Source organism: Coturnix japonica, chromosome 25 (assembly GCF_001577835.2).
Source record: "Coturnix japonica isolate 7356 chromosome 25, Coturnix japonica 2.1, whole genome shotgun sequence".
Lineage (NCBI taxonomy): Eukaryota > Metazoa > Chordata > Aves > Galliformes > Phasianidae > Coturnix > Coturnix japonica.
In genome coordinates this window covers 2,092,243-2,108,076 of record NC_029540.1, presented here as the reverse complement: position 1 = coordinate 2,108,076, position 15,834 = coordinate 2,092,243, and the positions used below count along the sequence as shown (strand labels likewise).

At 55.6% G+C, this 15,834-nt stretch overlaps 1 protein-coding gene across 1 annotated transcript in view; it reads left to right on the top strand.

Annotated features, from left to right (window-relative positions):
* The window catches only part of ARNT (aryl hydrocarbon receptor nuclear translocator), a 29,254-nt gene extending 14,945 nt beyond the window's left edge, over nt 1-14,309 (top strand). The window contains exons 5-21 of the mRNA XM_015884647.2: nt 3,333-3,550; nt 3,633-3,698; nt 3,811-3,910; nt 4,294-4,359; nt 5,152-5,237; nt 5,640-5,716; nt 5,870-6,004; nt 6,436-6,510; nt 7,267-7,418; nt 9,192-9,302; nt 9,507-9,582; nt 10,323-10,446; nt 10,714-10,813; nt 11,340-11,493; nt 12,154-12,313; nt 12,635-12,783; nt 13,894-14,309. Of these exons, the coding sequence (XP_015740133.2) occupies nt 3,333-3,550; nt 3,633-3,698; nt 3,811-3,910; nt 4,294-4,359; nt 5,152-5,237; nt 5,640-5,716; nt 5,870-6,004; nt 6,436-6,510; nt 7,267-7,418; nt 9,192-9,302; nt 9,507-9,582; nt 10,323-10,446; nt 10,714-10,813; nt 11,340-11,493; nt 12,154-12,313; nt 12,635-12,783; nt 13,894-13,983 (1,939 nt within the window). The 3' untranslated portion in view covers nt 13,984-14,309. The remainder of the gene's footprint in view (nt 1-3,332; nt 3,551-3,632; nt 3,699-3,810; nt 3,911-4,293; nt 4,360-5,151; nt 5,238-5,639; nt 5,717-5,869; nt 6,005-6,435; nt 6,511-7,266; nt 7,419-9,191; nt 9,303-9,506; nt 9,583-10,322; nt 10,447-10,713; nt 10,814-11,339; nt 11,494-12,153; nt 12,314-12,634; nt 12,784-13,893) is intronic.
* The last annotated feature ends 1,525 nt before the right edge of the window (nt 14,310-15,834 follow it).

Genomic DNA, 15,834 nt, shown 5'->3' with positions numbered 1-15,834 from the left:
GTGCCCACACAGCGTCTCAGCACCGCCTGTCGTGCACCCCAGCTCTTAACCTCAGCCTGTGTACACTATGTTCGATCTACAACCGGTCCTCGTGTTTGCCTGACGTGTAGTGCTGCCAGTGAAACTACAGCCTGTGTGCCACACTCAGCTCTATAACAAGCCATGTGTGCAACACAGCTTAACCAACCCTGGTGCACACTAGCTTAACACAGCCTGGTGTGCACCGCTCTAACCAGCCCCTGGTTGACTCACAGCTCTAACAACAGCCTGGGTGACACTCAGCTTAACAACACGTCCCTGTGTGCACTTCAAGCAGCTTAACCTGCCCTGGGTGCACACTCGCGGTCTAGACACAGCCTGTGTGGCACACGCGTCCAGCTCTAGCAGAAGACCCTGCTGTGCACACAGCTTAACACAGCCTGGGCTGCACACTCAGCCTAATCACAGCCTGTGTGTCACCCGTCTCTAAACACAGCCCGTGTGTGCACCCAGCTCAAACACAGCCTGTGGTGCCACTCAGCTTAACCTGCCCCTTGTGCACCTCGCTCTGTAAGCAAGCCTGGGTTGCACACTCAGCTTATCACAGCCTGGTGGGTGCACACGCCAGTCTTAAATAGCCTGTGTGCACAGCCCAGCTCTAGCACAGCCCTGTTGGTGCACGCCAGTCTACCCAGGGCACTGATAGTGCACACTCAGCTCTAAAAGCCCTGTGTGCACACAACCAGGCTAGCTAACCCCAGGTGAGTTTGGCCTGTGGGTGCACACTCAGCTCTAACACGGAATGTGAGCCTCCTGGTGCACTAGACGTGCCCAGGCTGCTATCACAGCCTGTGTGCACACCACGCAGCTCTAAGCAACGCCCTGGTGTGGACCACATCAGCTCTATCACAGGTCTGTGTGGCACACTCAGCTCCTAACACAGCCCTGGGTGTTAAACACGGCACACTCTAACAGCAGCCTGGTGTGGCAACACACAGCTCTAACACAGGCCCTGGTGTGGCAACACTCAGCTCTAACAAGCTCATGTGCCATCTGCAGCTCTAGCTAGAACACCTGTGTGCCACTCAGCTCTAATACAAGCCCTGTGATAGCGAACAGCTCAGCTTCTACGCTGTGTGCACACCCAGTTAACACAGGCCTGGGTGCAGCACCAGGACTCTCTAACAGAAGTCATGTGGTGCACATATCAGGTCTAAGCGAGTACGAGCCTGGGTGGCACAGTCCCAGACATCTATATATCGCCTTGATGTGCAACACTCAGCTCTAGTCACAAGCCTGTGTGCAACTCAGGCTCTAACAAGCGCGTGTGTGCCACACGCTTCTGAACAAGCTGTGGTGACACGCTCTAGGACAGCCTGTGTGCACACTCAGCTCTAACAAGCTGTGGTTGCACACAGTTTGTCAGCTCTAACAGCAGCCCTGTGTGCACACACAGCTCTAACACAGCCCTGGGTGACAGCACAGCTCTACCAGCCTCTGTGTGTGCACACTCAGCTCTAACACAGCCCTGTGTGCACACACAGCTCTAACACAGCCCTGTGTGCACACTCAGCTCTAACACAGCCCTGTGTGCATGCGACGACAGCTTAGGCACAGCCCTGTGTGCACACTCAGCTCTAACCAGCCCTGTGTGCACACTCAGCTCTTACACACTGTGTGCACACTCAGCTCTAATACGTGTTGTGCACAGGGCGTCATATCTAACCGGCCCTGTGTGACACAGCTTACACAGCCTGGGTGGACACACGCCAAGGCTCTCTACAGCAAGCCCGTGTGTGCCACTCAGCTCTAACCCAGCCGCTGTGTGGCACACTGCAGCTGCTAGAGACACGAGCCCTGTGTGCACACGTCGTCTTAACAAGGCCCTGTTGCATACTCAGCTCTAGCACGAAGCCCATGTGGTGCCCATAGCACTTAACAATGCGTCATGTGCCCACTCAGCTCTAGACACAGCTGCGCTTCATGTGGACACTCAGCTGCTATATACAGAGCTAGTTGACACTCAGACTCTACAAGCCTGTGTAGCACACGCTCAGCTCTCAACCGGCCTGTGTGTCCATACGTGCAACTCTAGCACAGGCCTGTGGTGCACACCGCAGCTTAAACAGCCGTGTTGCACCACAGGCTCTAACACGCCCCATGGTGCACTGCGAGAGCTCTAACCAGCCCGCCCATGTCGCACCTCAGCTCTATCAAGACGGCGGTGTGCGGCCTGTGTGCACACTCAGCTCTAACACAGCCCTGTGTGCACACCCAGCTCTAACACAGCCCTGTGTGCCCCCCAAACAACCGCAGCCCGGTCCCCTAACAGCCCCTGTGTGCACACTCAAGCTCTAACGAATCAGCCCTGTGTGCCAGGAAGCTCTAACACAGCTGGCTGTGTGCAGCTACAAGCTCTAACACAGCCTGTGTGACCACAGTCTAACAGCAGCCCTGGGTGCAATCAGACTTAAGCATCAGGCCCTGTGTGCAGCACTCAGCTTAACACAGCTGTGTCCAGGTCTGACAGCCGGGGCTCTAAGTGCACCAGCTCTAACACAGCCCTGGGGTGCCCTCAGCTCTACACAGCCTGTGTGCACACCACAGTTCTAAACAGCCCTGTGGTGCACACGTCGCGCTCTCAACAAGACCCTGTGTGCACAGCGTCAGCGTCTACGCAGCCTGGTGCACAGCCAAGCTCTAACACGCCTGGTGCACACACAGCTCTAACACAGCCCTGTGTGCACACTCAGCTCTAACACAGCCCTGTGTGCACACTCAGCTCTAACACAGCCCTGTGTGCACACTCAGCTCTAAAGCATTGTGTGACATCGATAGGTGGACCCTTAGCTCTACCACAGCCCTGTTGTTGGCACGCACAGCCTAAACACGAGCCCTGGTGTGCCACCGTCAGCGTCTAACCAGGGCGCCGCTGTGTGCCACTCAGACTCTAACACGGGGCCTGGGTATAGGTCACTTCAGCCTCTATTTCAGGGTCCTGGCGTGCACACCTCGCCTCTAAGCCACAGCCCTGGTGCCACATCAGGAGCTAGTAACCCAGCCCTGTGTGCAACGGCCGCTCTAACAAGCCCTGCTTGGTGCACCTCAGTCTAGCCACAGCCTGCAATAAGTGCTGACCATCTACTGCCCTTCTTCAGGCTCCTCACAGGCTTTTGCCAGCCAGCTCACAAGGCATGTATTCTCTCTTTGAGCTGCTTTGTGGGGAGAGCTGCCAGCTGGGCAGGGGGAGGTTTCACTGTGGGAGGCAGAAGTGGGGGCACAAGGGTTGGTTGGGGGCTCGGAGGGCATCAGTGTGAATTGTCTGGAGTGAGAGTGATGGGTGTGTTGTGAACACAGGAGCTCAAGCACCTGATCCTGGAGGCAGCTGATGGATTCCTGTTCATCGTGTCCTGCGAGACGGGCAGGGTGGTTTATGTGTCGGACTCGGTGACTCCCGTGCTCAACCAGCCGCAGTCCGAATGGTTTGGCAGCACGCTGTACGACCAGGTGCACCCCGACGATGTGGGCAAGCTGAGGGAGCAGCTCTCCACGTCAGAGAACGCACTGACAGGTAAATGAGCCCGGGGAGGGCGGGCAGGGGAGGGCAGAGCGACAGCCAGCCAAGGACTTGGATTAAAACCTTCCCTTTGTAGAAGGAACCAAACCCTGGTGCCTTTCTAACAAGGATCCTGCAGCCCCCCCTGAGAGTGCATCTAAAGGTACCAGTGGTGACACTTCTCTCTTGCTGGTTTCCTACTCACGTTGCCTGGTGCCTGTGCTGGGGAAGGGGCTCGATCTGCTGTAACCTCTGGGTTCTCCTTCCTCCTTCAGGTCGCATCCTGGATTTGAAGACGGGAACTGTCAAGAAGGAAGGGCAGCAGTCCATGAGGATGTGCATGGGCTCACGGAGATCCTTCATCTGCCGCATGAGGTAACGGGGGAACCCTCAGGGTCAGCACTTGAGGCTGAACTCACTCATCTTACTCCAACTCCTTTTGCTCATTCATGGATATAACATGGCACAGCTTTCCATGCTGAGTTAGCAGCTGAGTTTATTCTCCCTGTGCTAAGGTGGCTCTGTGCTATAGTTATAGGAGACTCAGTTTTAAGTGACAATCTATTTCACCCCCAAGTGTCACTGCTCCTCTCCAGGTGCCCAGAACGAGCACTTTCCATCTGCATGATGGAGGTTTGGAGGCTCATCCCCATTTATTATAGAGAACTTTGTGTAATTCAACATGGTGAGATTGTTTTGATGCTGAACGAGAGAGAAACAAAAGCATTTCTTCCCTCTCACTCCTTATTGTGGTGCAGGTGTGGGAACAGCTCCGTGGATGCAGTGTCTGTGAATCGTCTCAGCTTCATGAGGAATCGCTGCAGGTGGGTGAGATGAGGGTAATGGGCAGAGCTGTATGGGTTTGTTAGGGTTATGGGCAGAGCTGTATGGGTTTATTAGGGTTATGGGCAGAGCTGTATGGGTTTATTAGGGTAATGGGCAGAGCTGTATGGGTTTATTGGGGTTATGGGCAGAGCTGTATGGGTTTATTAGGGTTATGGGCAGAGCTGTATGGGTTTGTTAGGGTTATGGGCAGAGCCTTATGGGTTTATTAGGGTAATGGGCAGAGCTGTATGGGTTTATTAGGGTTATGGGCAGAGCCTTATGGGTTTGTTAGGGTTATGGGCAGAGCTGTATGGGTTTATTAGGGTAATGGGCAGAGCTGTATGGGTTTTTTAGGGTTATAGGCAGAGCCTTATGGGTTTATTAGGGTTATGGGCATTGTTAGGAACCCAGGGGTCAGGGCTCTGCAGCACAGTGCTGGGGCCCTGTGAGCTCATACAGCTCATAGAAGAGAAGTGCTGGAGGAGGAACCAAAGTTCATCTTGGTACAGATGAGTCTTCCTTGATTCCAGACTTGGGTCTGAAGTCACTTTAAAGCCACGTGTTCTTTAGGCTGTTGTTGTTGGGCTCTGGTGGATGTTGTCTGTGTGTTAATTAAAAGATTAAAAGGACCTGAGGTCCCTTCTGACTTTGTGTCTGCGTCCCCAGAGCTCTTGCATTCACATTAAGTCTCTCTTTACCTCTAAGACATTCGGTGTTTTTGGAAGGCAGTTACGAGACCTTGCCTGACCTGATTTGACACGTGGCCTAAACAGCTGCTTCTCTCTTTCAAGGAACGGCTTAGGTGCCACGAAGGATGGGGAGCCCCACTACGTGGTGGTGCACTGCACAGGTTACATCAAGGCCTGGCCCCCTGCAGGTAACAGCTCCGCAAAGCCCCCTGGACACGTGGCTCTGAAACTGTCCCCTCTGAACAAGCCAATGCTTCCCATACATCTGTCACTTCTTGTGCTGGGTCTGGAGTGATGTTTGCAGGTGTGGGATGAGAGGTTTGTGTTAAACCTTGCCCTGTGCAGAGGGCAGCAGTCATGGTAGGCTGATGTGCTGGCTGGAAGGGAGAGAACTCAAACCATTCTGGCAAGAACAGGGATGGGGGGGCAGCTTAACATCAAATTCCTTCATGGAAAAGGATTCTGAGTAACAAATTGGGGTGGAAAAGTGTCCCAGAGCCAGACCTGCATGTCTGTCTTCTTTTTTTCCTCTACAATCAGCAGTTCTTCCCCTATTGACCTTGCTGGACTTTTTGGCACTCCTCTCCCAGGTGTTTCACTGCCTGATGATGACCCAGATGCTGGCCAGGGCAGCAAGTTTTGCCTGGTGGCTATTGGCAGGCTGCAGGTCTGTAGCATCTTCCAATGCTTCCACATTCCTTGTCCTTAATGTCTGCTGAGTTGAGCTGCGTTCCCTGGCGGCTGCAGATCCTCCTGCAGGGCTGGCTGGGACGGGGCAGCTCTCATGGGGTCAGCTCACAGTGCCGCCCTTTCCTTGCAGGTCACCAGCTCACCCAACTGCACAGACATGAGCAACGTTTGTCAGCCAACAGAGTTCATCTCCCGACACAACACTGAAGGCATTTTCACCTTCATAGACCACCGCTGTGTGGCTACTGTTGGCTACCAGCCGCAGGTGAGGGGACGGCAGGAGCTTCCTAAGCACGAGCTGCTGCTCACACTTGCTTTGTTCCTCCCCTATTTTGTGCATCACGGCCCTGCTTGGGAACAGACCTGGCCAAACAGTGCCCAGGGCTGAACCAGGCGCGTGTTTCTCCTCCAGCTGTCACTTTTTATCCCCTTTCTTGATGTGCTTTGATCATGGATGGAGCTGGTGGCTCTGAGTTATGTCAGCTGTCAATTAAATTGCTTTGGCCTCCATGTGAATTGTGGAGATCAAACGTTGCCCAGCTGGTTGTTGTGCTTAAACACAGCACAGTCCTGCCTTTGGTTCTGGGAGATGGGGGTGGGAGGGGGAGGAGCGGGGCTGCTCTGAAATGGAGCTGAGGGAGCCTGGGTTCCTAATGCAAACTGCCTTCATCTCTATCCCGACTCCTTCCACATCAGGAACTTCTGGGGAAGGACATTGTGGATTTCTGCCACCCTGAGGACCAGCAGCTTTTGAGGGACAGCTTCCAGCAGGTAAAGCCCTTCAAGCAGCCTCTGTGTGTGCTGTTCGATTTAGGCTCTTGGTGCTTGCAAAGCAATGAAACATAACTGGAAATGAAGCCAAAAGAATAAACCTTAGGTATGGCAAGCAGTTACAGATACAGTCACCAAACAAAAGGAAACAGAAGCATCTGATGTCTGATGGTTGAATTCATCCTCTGGTTGCTGGTGCAGTCTGCTTTTAGGGCCATGCTTACACAGAGCCTGCTCCAACACGCTTCTGTGGCTGAAACACTGGTTCATCCCCAGGGCCCAGCCCAGTGTGCAGAGCTCGGAATGGATGTGATTTGTGTGCCCTGTTGTGGTTACTCTTATTTCTGAGGGCGCTGGACTTTGTGGCAGGGCAGGTAAGACTGCCCCGCGCTTTCCATGACTCCAGACAAGAGCTGCTCCATGTCCATTCTTCCCAATAGCCGGGAGCAGAAGCAGCGCTGCGTGCTTCTTTTGCTGCAGGTTTTCTCATACATCTCACCAGTGCAAAGAGATAAAAGCAAAAGCCACAGTGGTGATGGCAGGTTTTTCCCCCCCACCTCCCATATCATTCGTGTCTCGGGGCAGCGTGAGGAGATTGAGCAGTGCTGCTCAGTGTCAGGAGCTGAGGGATGGTCCCATAGGGATTAAGGCAGAGGGGCCATCGCAGCTTGCAGTGTTGGGGGGTGGCTGAGAAGCAAAGTTGCTCTTCAAGCCCTTCTTTTGTCAGGTCCTACTGATGGCATTACGTTTTTTTAGGTGGTGAAGTTAAAAGGCCAGGTTCTGTCAGTCATGTTCCGATTCCGATCCAAAAACCGGGAATGGCTCTGGATCAGAACCAGCAGCTTCACCTTTCAGAACCCCTACTCGGATGAAATTGAGTACATCATCTGTACCAACACCAACGTCAAGTATGTACATGGAAATGACTTGCCACCCACCAGCGGTAGCACATGAACCCGATGGGATCTCACCCCAGAATAAACAGCAGCACAGAAACCAAAGCAGCAGCTTTGGCCTCTCCCTCACCAACCTTCCCATCAGTGTTGGTGGAGGCCCTGGAGGAGCTGGGAAGTCCCTGAGTGCTTTATCCTGGGATGATAAGGAGCTGCAGGTGCAGGAACAGCCCTTTGGCTGTCAGTGCCAGGGCTCAGCTTCACCCCAGTTACTGGAGCCAGAGTCTGCGTGTGTGTTTGCATTCAGAGCTCTGATATTAGTGGAGTGAATGCAGCTCCTGCTGTCCCATCCAGGAGGGCGACTGCTTTTCCCATGAGCAGAACAGGTGATGGTAGGAAGGAAATGCTTGTTTTTCTCCTGTCGTTTGTGCTTGGATTCACATGGAGCTGCTCAGGGCACACTGCCCTCAATGCTGCTCTCTTCTTTCCCCTCCTGTTGGTCTCGGTGTGTTGGCAGCACGCAGTGCTCCATCAAAGTGCTGCCTGTCCCCTGCAAGGCCCTTAGAGAGGAGCAGCAATGGAAAGCAAGGGGAACAACACCTCCCTGTTGTTTGTAGCTCCAGGCCTGGCTGTGTCTCAGCTGGGACCCCCCCGTGAGTCAGGTGGGATTGCTTTGTGCAAGGAAAGAAAGGCAGGATTTGGGTTTTCTTTGAGGTGAGGAGAGAACCAGGAGCGCAGGTAGAACTTCTTCCTTCCCTGCAGTGGCACAGTGCTGTGCTGTGATGGGAAGGCATTGAGCTGAGCAGAGTCAGTCCAGTCCCTTTGGCTTTATAGAGCTGTGCTTTGATGGGAAGGCATTGAGCTGAGCAGTGTCAGTCCAGTCCCTTTGGCTTTATAGAGCTGTGCTCTGATGAGAGCATTGAGCTGAGCAGAGTCAGTGCAGTCCCTTTGGCTTTATAGAGCTGTGCTGTGATGGGAAGGCATTGAGCTGAGCATTGAGTCCAGTCCCTTTGGCTTTAAAGAGCTGTGCTGTGATGTGAGCATTGAGCTGAGCACTGTCAGTGCAGTCCCTTTGGCTTTATAGAGCTGGGTGCAGGGCTGCGTGCCGTGCAGGCCTTCATTTCTGTCCTGGCACTAGAGAGATCTCGCTCATTCCACACATCTCCATTCTCACATCCATACTCACACCTTGAATGCTGTGCAGGCTCAGAGCAGGGTGCAGCAGCCTGTGTTTGTGCTGCAGTTTATCTGTGTGCATCTCTGGGTTCTTGGTGTGACGTTGTTCTGGTCCTGGAGGACCAGGATCAGGCGCTGCTTCAAAGCAGCACCTTGCACAAGAGCAGCTGAGATAACGCTGCCCCTCTGCTCCTTCCTTCTGGGAGGAAAATGGCTTCCGACACTTAACAAGAGCATAAAGGGCTCCACCAGCATGTGGGTCACGAAGGCTGGAAGTGCTGTGGTCTCTGCAGTGGTGTAGATTTCAGTGGGAGCCTTTGGGGTGTTTGTGGGCCCCTCCGCCCTTTGCTTGCTCTGTAGCAGTGGCACATAGTGCTGTGGGCTGCTCCCTGCTCTGGGTTGCAGAGCCCTCAGCATTGTGTTCCATGGGCAGCCCCGCTCTCAGGGCGATGGAAGCTGGGATGAAGGATCCTTCACTCGGAGAGCATTTGCAAAACCAGCTCCATTCCTGCCCGATACAGCCCCGTCCTGCAGGCAGCACCCAGCTGCTTTGCTCTCCTTTGGTATTTTTTAAAATCTCTTTTATTTTCCCCTTTCTTCTTTGCTTTAAAGGAACTCGAGCCAGGAATCTCGGCCTGCCCTATCAAACCCAATGCAGAGGCCCCAGCTGGGGCAGAGTGTCAGCCTTCCCCTGGAGATGGGCACAGCTCAGCTGCCCTCAAGGTCAGGAGGTGCTCGGCTCCTTTTACTGTGCCTCTCTCGCTGGTTCTGCCCTGCTGTCCAATAGCTTTTCCTCCCCAGCCGTTCCTCTCTGCAGCTCTGAGCTCCTCTGGGCTCATCAGTCACTGGTGTAACCGCAGAGGATCCATTCCCTCAATGGTTTTAGAGCAGCCGCTCTTCTCCTGTTACAAACGCTTTCTATTTTAGGCAGCAGCAGCAGCAGCCACAACAGACAGAGCTGGAAGTGGTGCCAGGAAGAGAGAGTCTGTCTGGGTACGACCAGGTAAATGCAGGGGGGGCTTTGGTTGCCCCCCTGACATTGATCAGATCATCCCCTTCTCCTGGAGGTGACTGTCTGAGTTTGGGGTTGGATGTGGGTAGGAAGGTGAAGGTATCCCTTCCTATCTCCCTATCTATCTCCCTATCTATCTCCTGTCTCCCATCTTTTCCCTATCTCCCATCTCCCCATCATCTCCCCATCTATCTCCTATCTCCCCATCTATCTCCTATCTCCCCATCTATCTCCTATCTCCCCATCTATCTCCTATCTCCCCATCTATCTCCTATCTCCCTTTCTATCTCCTATCTCCCTTTCTATCTCCTATCTCCCTTTATCTCCTATCTCCCTATCATCTCCCTATCTCCTATCTATCTCCCTATCTTCTCCCTATCTCCCTATCTCCTATCTTCCTATCTATCTCCTATCTCCCATCTTCTCCCTATCTCCCTATCATCTCCTATCTCCCTATCACATCTCCCTATCTTCCTATCTCTCCATCATCTCCCCATCTCCCTATCATCTCCTATCTTCCATCATCTCCCCATCATCTCACCATCTCCCCATCATCTCACCATCTCCCTATCATCTCCTATCTCCCTATCACATCTCCCTATCTTCCTATCTCCCTATCTATCTCCTCCCTGCCCCATGGGTTCCTCTGTCCTGATGGGCTCATCCTGTCCTGCAGTGCTGCCCTGCTGTGCGCTGCTGTGCTCAGTGCTTACACTCCTCCCTGCTCCCAGGTTCCTGTGCAGCCCGTGTCTGCTGCTGGCCCGGAGCACAGCAAACCACTGGAGAAGGCAGAGAGCCTGTTTAACCAGGAGAGGGACCCGAGGTTTGGGGAGATCTACAGCAGCATCAATGCAGGTAGGGAGCGCTGGGACACGCGGTTCTGAAGGTGGAAGGGCTGTTAGTGCTCTGTGCCCACAGAGCAGCGCTGTGTCCCCAGGCTGAGCGGCTGCTTTAACCCCAGAGGACCTTGATTCAAAGCTTATTAGAAAACAGAGAGGAAATCCCATTAATTGGGCTCTTCCAGCACCGTCTGGAGTCCCGTGTGTGCACAAGGAGCAGTTGTGCCCAATGCTTTGCCTCAGCTCTGTTCCTTGTGGGCTCACTCTGAACCTCTTTCTTTAGACCAGAACAAAGCCATTCCTGCCAGCTCCGTGCCTGCCAACCCCGCGCTCTTTGCACAGGGAAACACCTTCACACCATCACGACCCTCTGAGAACTTCAGGTGAGGTTTCCTGGGCTGCATTATTTATTCAGTGACCTCCTGTTCCTTTATCCCACTGTTGTTCCCATTCCGTTTGTGCCACCCTCAGAAATGCATTGGGAGCCCACGCAGGCGTTGGGTTTTGGGCTGGGGGTAAAGAGGAGGGGGAGAGAAGTGCTGCTGTGTGCAGCTTTGGGTCCATGGAGCCCATGGGACCATCAGCTGCTGTTCAGGTCCTCCCCATCACCTTCAGCCCTATTTCCCCCTGCTGTCCCTCTGCTGATCTCAGTTGGTCTGTGGGGCGGCTGCAGCTCTGGATGTACATAGTGTGTAACCCCAGAACTGAGCTGGGTGAGCAGAGCGTGTCCATAAACCCAGCAGCTGCTGGTTGTGTCTGCAGGGCAGCACGGTGGGCATGGGCTCCTTGGGGGGAGCTGCTCCAGCTGTTAGTGCTGCCTTCCCCCCCAGCATCTTGCATTGGGTGTCTGTGCTCTGCCGGTCCCATCCGTGATGCAGGGATCCATCTGAAGGCCTTTTCCTCCTCCAGGAGCAGCAGCATGGTGCCTCCAGTCAACATCATCCAGCAGCAGCCGGCGGCAGCAGCAGGTCGGATCCTGGCTCAGATCTCACGACACACCAGCCCTGCTCAGGTCAGCGGGAGCAGTTGGGCTGCCGGGACCCGACCGGCGTTCACAGCCCAGGTAGCAAAGCCCGAACCTCAGCTCAGTGGTGAGCTCTGCTGGGTGCTTCTGCTGCTGCATTGGGGTCAGAACGGCTCGCACAGCTGCAGTGCTGGTGGCTGCAGTGCTGCATTGGCCGTGCTGCGTTGCCGTGCTGCATTGGCCGTGCTGCATTGGCCGTGCTGCATTGCTGTGCTGCATTGCCTGTGCTGCATTGCTGTGCTGCATTGCTGTGCTGCATTGGCCGTGCTGCATTGCTGTGCTGCATTGCTGTGCTGCATTGGCCGTGCTGCATTAGCTGTGCTGCATTGCTGTGCTGCCCCACACCCACCCCCCTTTTTGCCCTGTGCTTCTCTGCAGTTTGAGGCTTTTTTGGCTCCTTTCTGATGTTTCCATTGAGGAAATACAGGAGGATGAAGGGATTATAGGCTGCATTATCTGCTCTGATGGAAGCACTGTAGGAGCGTCTCCCTCCTGTATCACTGCTGGCTGCTGTTTGGGTTTGCAGGCAGGGATGAGCAGCTCAGAGCTGGGGAGGGCAGCTTTGCTTTGCACGCAGACATGGGCCGGGCAGCGCCTCCCCCAGGCTCAGCTCATGCTCACAGTGATCACATTGATCACATTGATCACATTGATCACATTGATCACATCTCTCCTTCCTCCCCATTTCTTGTCTTACAGCAGGTGGCCTCCCAAGCAGTGAAGACTCGGCCGCCTTCGTTCAGCATGGGGACGTTCCAGGGCACCCCGTCCTCCTTCAGCCCCATGGCAGCTCCGGGCTCCGCAGCCCCCCCCAGCAGCTCTGCCTACACAAACATCTCTGGCCGCAGCTCAGGATTCAGTGAGTGCAGTGTGGGGGGGTTGGGGGGGGGTTGGGGGGCAGCCCCTGATAGAACACAGCCTGAGTGCAGCCTGTTTGCTGGGGATGTGGATGCTGAGCACAGCTGCCTCCTTTTAGCAGCACAAACTGCCGGCTGAGTGTGGGGATGAGGGTGAACCTCCATCCATTTTGGGGCTAATTGAGAGGGAATGGGGCCCTCTGGAATCCCACGTACACAGGGATCCATCTCAGATCCATCTCAGTTGGAATCTGAGCTGATTGCAAAGCAGCAGCCCCAGGTTGCAGCAGGGAACGTTCACTGATTCCATCCTTGTTGAACAGCCGCGGATGCAGCGCAGCCCCCCGCCCCATTCCAGCCCCGCGCAGCAGCTGAAGGAGTGGGGATGTGGCCGCAGTGGCAAGGCCAGCATCACAGCACCGCAGCCGGGGAGCAGCACGTGCAGCAGCCCAGCCAACCCGAGCCCTTCTCAGTTAAGCCTTCTATATCCCTATCCCATAGGGTCACCCCATAGGGTCCCCATCTTTCTATATCCCCATCCCATAGGGTCACCCCATAGGGTCCCCATCTTTCTATATCCCCATCCATAGGGTCACCCCATAGGGTCCCCATCTTTCTATATCCCCATCCAACCCGAGCCCTTCTCAGTAGACGATGCTTCTTGTTCCCTTTGTTCCCCTCCATAGGGGCTTATATTCCCAGATGGGATGAGTTGGTTCTCCTCACACTTTGGGTGCTCAGTTGCTCCTATGGCTTCCAGGCAGGGCTTGTGGGGGGGATCACTTATGGGCTGTAGGCAGGGGGCAGAGCTGCCCTGCGTGGTCACTTTATAGTCTGCTCTGTCCGCATCAATCAGTGTGAAATTCCCTCTGGTTCTGTCTGCCCAGGTTCCATCCTTCTCAGCTCTCATTTAAAGAAAGCAAGCAGAAAAATTCCCGTTAAATAACATAAAACCCAACCCTAAAGGTGGCACGGCTGATGCTACTGGGGGGAGCAACAGAGTCAAATGCAACCAGGTTGAATAAAGGTCTTCTGTGTTCATCTAAGTCCACGCACTCCCATCCCACTGCTCCTCACAATCCCTCAGTATCAGCAATAGAAGGTGTTGGGGGATGGGGTCCTGAGCATTAGGAGGGCTGAGCCATCAGGGTTGTGGGGTGGTGAAATGGGGGGTTCTGAGCACAGAGCGGCTGAGCGCTGTGGGGTGGGGATTTGGGGTTTTGAGCTAGAGGGCTGAGCCCTGTGGATGTGGATGGAAGATTTGGGGGTCCTGATATACGAGGGCTGAGCTGTGGGGTGGGGATATGGGGGGCTGATGTATAAGAGAGCTGAAACGTTGGGGGTATTGGGATGGGAATTTCGGGGTCTGAGTGCAGAGGGCTGAACTGTGGGGGTGTGGGGATGGAGATCTGGGAATCCTGAGACAAGAGGGCTGAGCTGGTGGGGTGGGGGGATTTGGGGTCCTGAGCATGGAGGGCTGAACCTTGAGGGTGTGTGATGGGAGCTTTGGGGTCCTGGCCCCACAGAACAGCCAAGTCCTGCCGTGCTGCTCTAACCCCCCCTCTCTCCTCCTGCCCCCCAGGACATGCTGACCATGCTGGGAGACCAAGGCCCCAACTACAACAACGAGGAGTTCCCCGAGCTGAACATCTTCCCTTCTTTCTCAGAGTAAAACTCGTTGCTCTGGGGCTGAGCAGCTCCTGCCTGTAACTAAACCCCCCCAGCTGAAGGATGAACACAGAAGGGAGGGGGGCGGCCCCTCGGTGCTGTGCTGGACTCTGAACTCTCCTTTCCCCCCCTGGAGGCTCAGCACTGTTTGGGGGGGGGACCCTCAGCACCACGACGCTGTGCCCCCCATTGCTGCAGGGTCTGGGACTGAAGGGCTGCTGCCCACCCCCCCCTTCCTCTCTTTGTGTCCCCCCCCGACTCACGAGGTGGCTTTTCCTGTTTGTATTTCCATCTTCTGACTCTTTTCTATAAAAACACAAAGGAGCTTTTTCTGCTGGGTGCTGTTTGGGGGGTTTGGAGGACCCCGAAGATGGGGGTTATTGGGGGGGGGGGATCCTCAGAGCTGACAGCAGGGGAGGAAGGCTTTGAGGCTCCCATTGCTGTAATGGGGGGAACCCCAATGAGCTCCTCCTCATATTGGGGAGCACAGAACTGAAGTCCCTGCGAAGCCCTTGAAGTCCCTTGTTGCTCTCAGCCCTTCCTGTCTCTGTGCCCCCCACCCTGGGCTCAGTGGGACCCCCTGTGTGACCCCCCCCCACTTTGTCACCCTGTGGTCACGCATGGCGCAGTCACAGCCCCGTGCTGAGCTGACTCAGCTGCTTCTCAGCCCTGATGCAGGAACGGCTCAGACAGGGGCTGAGGGGGGGTGGGGGTCCATCTGTCTGCCTGCCCCCCCCCCCCCCCCCCCCCCCCCCCCCCCTCTCTTCATCCCATATCTGTGAGGAAAGGGGTTGGGTGGGGGGCGACCGCAGTGTGTGACCCCCACAGGGCAGTGGGTAAAGGCGGGGGCGGCACAGGGCTGTGTGAAGGGAGCCCCCCCCCCCAAAGCTGCTGCCTGGACCCCCATCTCACCCCCCCACAAGACACCCCCAATCCCTCCATGGGGCAGCGCTGCCCCCACGCCGTGTTGGTGCCCCACTGGGGTTCCCCGCCATGGGGTGACTCAGCCCTGACCCCGCAGCAGCATCATGTGAAACCATTATGTGTGTATGGTGTGTGGGGGGGGTTGGCTGTTCCCCCCCCCCCAGTCTCCTCCTCCCCCCATTGCTGTGAATCCCACTGCCAACATTTTCCAGCTGCCTCCATCACTTCCTCAATCCAGCGCCATAAAAGAGCCGAGGAAGCGACGGCGGCTCTGACCCGTCCGAGCTGCTGCTCCATCACAACACAGAGATGCTGCTGCGGTGAGGGGGGGGCTGCTATGGCCCCCAACCCCCCTTATACCCCCTATATCCCCCTATATCCCTCCCCATATCCCCCCCATCCCCCTGGGAAGGGCATGGGGGGGGCTGTGGGCAATAGAGCAGCATCCGGAGCTGGTTGGGGTTGAGAAGGGGAAACTGAGGCACAGAGCGGGGCTGGGGGCTGCGGTGTGTCTGCCCTGTGCTGGGGGCTGTGGGTATATGGGGGGGGTTGAAGTGGGAGGGACTCATGGTGTGTCCCCCCCCCCCTCCAGCCACGGGATCCTGCTGTGGGTTAAGGCAGAGCTCTAATAGGAACCAGCTGTTCCTGATCATGGGATGTTTGTGTGCAGCCAGTTGGGCCCGGCCCACAGCTGGGGTGTGTGTGTGTGTATGGGGGGGGGTTTGGGGTCCTGGTCCCCACATCTGACTGTGTGTGAGGGGGGGGGATCCTGGTCCCTGTGGTGGGGGGTGCTGAGGGTCCCTTAGAGCTGATACTGGCTCTGTGTCCATATGAGGTCTGCTCCCTGGAGCCGTAGGGTGCAGAGTGCTGCCCCCTGCCCTATTCCCAGCACTGCTGGGCTCAGACTCCCCCTGCCCCCCATCCCCATCCC